The sequence below is a fragment of the Myotis davidii genome, unplaced genomic scaffold, assembly GCF_000327345.1.
Source record: "Myotis davidii unplaced genomic scaffold, ASM32734v1 scaffold827, whole genome shotgun sequence".
Taxonomy (NCBI): Eukaryota; Metazoa; Chordata; class Mammalia; order Chiroptera; family Vespertilionidae; genus Myotis; species Myotis davidii.
In genome coordinates this window covers 1,315,696-1,320,978 of record NW_006297815.1, presented here as the reverse complement: position 1 = coordinate 1,320,978, position 5,283 = coordinate 1,315,696, and the positions used below count along the sequence as shown (strand labels likewise).

At 57.9% G+C, this 5,283-nt stretch overlaps 1 protein-coding gene across 8 annotated transcripts in view; it reads right to left on the bottom strand.

Moving 5' to 3' along the window:
• SLC35C2 (solute carrier family 35 (GDP-fucose transporter), member C2) overlaps positions 1 to 5,283 on the bottom strand; it is a 12,547-nt gene that overhangs the window by 5,352 nt on the left and 1,912 nt on the right. For 4 of the 8 annotated variants that reach the window (XR_001515532.1, XM_015570366.1, XM_015570369.1 and 1 more), the window contains exons 1-5: positions 5,067 to 5,277; positions 2,544 to 2,909; positions 1,799 to 1,949; positions 930 to 993; positions 130 to 246 (exon numbers count right to left, since the gene is read on the bottom strand). Coding sequence is in view for 7 of the 8 variants with exons in the window: in XM_015570366.1 (XP_015425852.1) it covers positions 130 to 246; positions 930 to 993; positions 1,799 to 1,949; positions 2,544 to 2,663 (452 nt within the window). In the remaining variant the exon portion in view is untranslated. Of the gene's footprint in view, positions 1 to 129; positions 247 to 929; positions 994 to 1,798; positions 1,950 to 2,543; positions 2,910 to 5,066; positions 5,278 to 5,283 lie in introns of those variants that run through there. The other 4 variants (XM_015570368.1, XM_015570370.1, XM_006773532.2 and 1 more) reach the window with 4 other exon arrangements.

The window sequence follows — 5,283 nt, the reverse complement described above, 5'->3', positions numbered from 1 at the left end:
CACACCGCTTTCTAAACTTCTTGGTAGTGCCCAGTGCTCGGTCCTTCCTCAGCTTCTGTCAGGGGCTTCTGCCCCTGGGCTGGGCTCCTCTCTTCTGTCACAGTGACTCAGACCCCTTCTCATGCTTACCACCTGAGGGGGTAGGAGGGACTCAGGGGATGCTGGGGCCTCACCAGCTCCTCCAGCTTGAAGATCAGAGAGAAGATCAAGATGAAGAGGACGGCTGAGGATTTGGTCATTGTGTACCTGGAAGCGAAAATGACCACTGTGCACGGCTGGAAGCCGGGGCTCAGACCCGCCATCCGGAACGGACCCCACAGTACAGTCAGTGGGCTGGAAAGGGGGAGCTTCCTGACTTCCCTGAGGGCCACGGGCTCTGCTCAGAGCAGCAGGACAATCTGGGTACAAAAGACCAAAGGAAGGTGGCCCGAGTCATCTGGCCGATCCGTGACCTTTAATCGAGGGAATCTCTGTAATTATCAGCAGGAGGAAAGGCTGCAGGTCTGACACTGAGCTCTCCGAGGCCTGTTATCACCCGCCCTCAGCGGAGACCAGGTCGAGGAAGAAAGGATGAGAGAAAGAGGAGGCAGGGACTGTGCTCTGAGGCACAACCCCGGAGGTAAGAAGTCACTGCCGGCCTCCCTTCTGCAGCTGCGTGCACTGCACGCGGACATGCCTTCCTCCCGGGCCACGGCCGCCCGTTCTGCTTGAGCTCCTGGCTTCCCCAGGCCGCCCGGCAGTGGGCCCAGCATCGACTGTGCCCAGCGTGAGGAAGAAGCTGGTGAGTTTCTGGAAAGCTGCTGGGAGGAGCTCAGAGAGGACGGCTGGTCTCAGAGAGTGGTGCAGTGGCTGGCTTGTCGGACAGGGGTGCAGACAGCCAGCCAGACGGACAGAGAGAACATGCGCCTGAGGGAGGTGGCGATACTCACAGTGAGACGGTGATATAGAGGAAGCTCCAGTTGGACAAGCCCACGTCAAGTGCTGTAGCCAGTGCTGTGGAGACACAGGGCGCCCACCGGACACGCCGGGGAGGAAGGGCAGGTGGCTTGGGGGCACCAGTGATTAGAACACTTCCATGAGTCCCCTCACTTTCTCTGGGGCCTTCAGGCCTTCCTTTCTACCCAGCAACTAAAAGGTTAACCCCAAAAAAGCGGGGGGTGGGGGGGTCTGCTCCAGCATTCAGGCTATAGTGCATTCTGACTGGCTGGGGTCTGTGTCCTTCCCACTTGCTTGATTTTTTGCATACCCCGCTGCTGACAGATACAACCTGATCCTGTAAACGCTTCAGAGTGGTCACGGAGGAGGACCCGGCCCTCCAGGATCTGAGCCCTTCCACCCTCTCACTTCCTCGCACCAACGTTGAGTCCTCAGCGCCCCAAGACACTTTCAGTTCCCTTGCAGACTCCCACATGCACTAAACCCTCCCCACCCCGGACCACCCGTCCCACTCGCCCTCCAGGTCTCAGCCCACTCAGCCCTTGCTCTGGGGAGCCCTCCCTGCCCAGCACCGAAGGCAGGGACTACACGCTCTGCTCACCACTCCCTCCAGGCCTGGAAACACAGCTCAGTGTGCATGTTCAAGGTCAAGGGAACTACAAGGCTACCGCTGCACTGGGGCTTCTGTGTGGTGTGCGTGGGGGAAGCGGGAAGCTGGAGAGTACACGTGGGGCAGGTGTGGGGCGGGGAGGGCAGGTGGAAAGAGGGACCTGAGCTTTAGGCCAGAAGACTTCCTTTCGTTCCCGGCCTATGGCTTCCCAAGCAGCCCTCCTCCTGCCAGGCCCTCCCCACAGGAACACACCTGTCGGAGCTACTCTTCTGAGGTAGTCGGTCCAGCTCAGCACCACGCGGGCCCTGTGGCTGGAGCACTGGACCAGCGCCCTGGACAGGGCGGAGAACAGGAAGATCACGGCCAGGTGCAGCATCGTCATGAAGAGGGGGAAGTGGAAGCTCTGTACGGGGCCCAGAGCACAGCCGGCCGGCCAGGCGCAGTTAGACAGCAGCCCTCACCAGGCTCCCCCCCGCCACCCCCCGCAGTGGTAGGGGCCCTAATTCGGTGCTTGCTGAGGGCTCTGCAGGGGTTTTCACCCACAGTAAAATCACTTGGCATCAGAGACTTAGTCCCAATTTGGAGGTCACACAGGCAGCAGGTGGACAAATGGGGCTCAACTGTAGCTCAGTGCCGTCTCCACCTTCAACAGCCTGTTAGCTACCTGCCCCAGCCCCTCCCATGGCCCACACCCAAGGAACAGCAGCGTGGGCCAGGATGGCTGTGCCAGCTATTAGAGGACTGAACTGCTTTTCTACCTGTTGGTCCACAGCTGTTGTGTAAGCTCCCCAAGTCTCCCCAGCTCCTCCCCGTGGACCCCTAATTTCCCCTCGATGCAAATATTTCGGAAGAATCCCTGGCATGGCAGTGCTGGCTGTGGGGTTCTGCCCCGTCACTACCGTGACTGGCTGAAGCCCGTGCCTTCCTGTTTTTAAGTATGAGGGGCACTGTAGCCCCGCCACCTCGATCCCGGCCCGCGGTGCCGCCTCCCAGTCACCTTTGTCAGCCATTTGTTGTAGAAGGTGATGCCGATGGAGAAGCAGTAGTAGAGAAGGACCAGCCCCAGGGTCAGCACTGCCCTCCACACAAAGGCCAAGTCGAGGGCCCACCTCCCCATCGGTGGAAGCAGCTGCTCCCAGCTGGGGTCGGCAGGGGCAGGCACCTCTCCTGAAGACGGGCAGGAAGAGCTGCTGGGCCTGCGCCACGACTTTCAGCGAGAACGTGGCCTGGTTAGGAGTTCTCTTCACTCCATGATCAGGATGGTTATCGGAGCCTCGGCGGAGTCCTCACCTCAGGGGCTGGTGGGCCAAGCCCATCCTCTCCATGGTCACCGGGTGCAGGGCTCGCGGTCCCAGGTCTGAGGCTAGAAGGATGAAAAGGCAGCGCTGGTGGCTTGGGCAGAGTGAGGGCCATCTGACCCCACCCACCCAGGCCTGTCCCGCAGGGAGATGGGGCAGACAGGAGCAGGAAGGAGCCTGCCCCCAGCACGGGCGCTGGCAGCCGAGCTCCTGGTCACATCCACTCTCTTGTCGTCTCAAGCTGTTCTCCATGAATTGCTACCAAAGTGACCTTTTTAAAACATAAATCTGATCATGTCAGACCACTGCTTACAGCCCTTCTGCAGCTTCCAGTGCTCTTAAGATAAAGATCAAAACCCTTCTTTAGGCTAAAAAGGCCGATCGGGCCCCTGCCGGCCTCAGCTCAGCTGCGGCCCTCGTGCCCCAGTCCCACCGGCCAGCCACCTTCAGCTCCCGAGCAACCAGGCTCCGTCCTGCGCCTGGAGAAGCCGGCGCTCTGCCCTCCCTCCATACTTTCTCAGCACATCTACTCATCTTCAGCGCAAATGCTGCTTCCTCAGGAACCCCTCCTCCCAATGTGATGGGTGCCCCCGACACACAGGCTGCTTTCATAGGTCCCCCATGATTCCTCCATCGGACCTGGGCAGGGCATGATGATCTGTGTCCCTCGGAGGCAGTGAGCTCCACGAAGACAGGGCCTGCCAGGTCCATGCTGGCCTTACAACCCCACGTGGCGCACTCTAAGTTCTCCATACGGTGATGACTCGTTGCAAGAGAGTGGGCCTGTGGTTTCAGGGGACCAATCTGGTCATTAAGGTGTTAAAATGGACCAGGAGCCCAGTCGGTGTGGCTCAGTGGTTGAGCATTGACTCATGTACCAAGAGGCCACTGGTCAGGGCACATGCCTGGGTTACAGGCTCGATCCCTAGTGAGAGGCGTGCAAGAGGCAGCCAATCGATGTTCTCTCTCACTGATGTTTCTCCCTCTCCCTTCTTCTCTCTCTCTAATAATAATAGTAATAATAATAATAATCAGTAAAATGGACCAGGAAACCAACACCGACCTTGCCGTAGACTCGAACAGCCAGTGTCACAGACATGGAGCCTGCCACAGGGTCTTACCCAACTAAACCACTCCCTGCTGCCTATCACCCAGCCAACCCCAGGGAGTGCCCAGAGCATGCCAGGCCCTTGGGAGACCAGGCAGACCGCCCCCACCCCCAGTCCAGCATTATCCCACCTGCTGCTTCATCTGTGCCCCTCCTCCCGTCTTCTCCTTTGATACGTTCCCACCCGACACCCAACAGAAATGCCACTGCCTTGACGCCTTCCTAGAACCGCCTGATCAGAGGCACCCCAACTTCCCCTCCCAGTCCTCTCTGCAGGGAGTATCAACATTGTCTCTGTACTCTGGAACCTGAGGTGTCATTTCCTCTCCCCCAAGGCAAACTGGGAGCTGGCACAGGCTCGTGTCCCAAGGGGCACCCTCAGGCTCTGGTTCTCTTCAGGGGCCTCTGGGCACCCATGGGGCTGGTCAGCAGGGACACTCCTACCTTTTAGTGAGTGGGGCTCTGAGGGGGGCAGTGCACATAACTGAGAACTGTTCTGCAGCCTGCATGGCTCTGAGATTCCTGTAGGTTAAAGATCTGCTTATAAAGAACCCAACTCTGTTTTCCAGGCAACAGAGCAGTTTTTCCTAAGTTTTAGGTACTATGTACACTGAGGGGAGGCTGAACTGTTTTTGATAAAAGGGTACCACGAGCTCCCAGTCTGGAAAAGCCACCTGCAGCCACAGCAGCCACGGCAGCCAGGGGCTTGGAGCTGCCCATGGGCTGTGGCAGGCTGCCCTGTGGCCGTCACCGCCTGCAGGTTCCACAGGAGTGGTGCCGGCAGGGGCTGCATCATTGTAGCTTCTAGTAGCCTGTGATCAGGAACTCACATATTGAAACATTTTATTACCAACTACTTTCCTTTTATTTCTTTTACATTATGGGTAGGGCATTGCCAATTTAAAAAAATTATGTGTTGGTAGTTTTTTGAACCATTAAGTTTCATTTTAAGATAATTGGCGGGGGGGTAGTTATCACCAAAATATTTGTCATTAAAAAGAGGGCGTAGCATCCACGAGGTTGAGAGCCACTGTGCTATTTTGCCTAACACGGGCCCATTCCTTGAAATGCCTCTGTAAGCCGACATGGCCCAATGCGCATCGCCCCCTCTCACCTCCGCAGCTAACGCAGGACACCCGACTGCCTCCTTGTCCTCTTCGCTTGGATGTCTAACACCAGGCGCCTCACACCCAGCCTGTCCAGAATGGACTTCTGCTCTCCAGGAGTCCTCCACCCTCCGTCAAAACCTGCTCCTCTTCCCACCCTGAGGTGGCACCACCTGTCACTAGTTGCTAACTGCTCAGGCCAGAAACCTTGTTCTTCCTTGATTC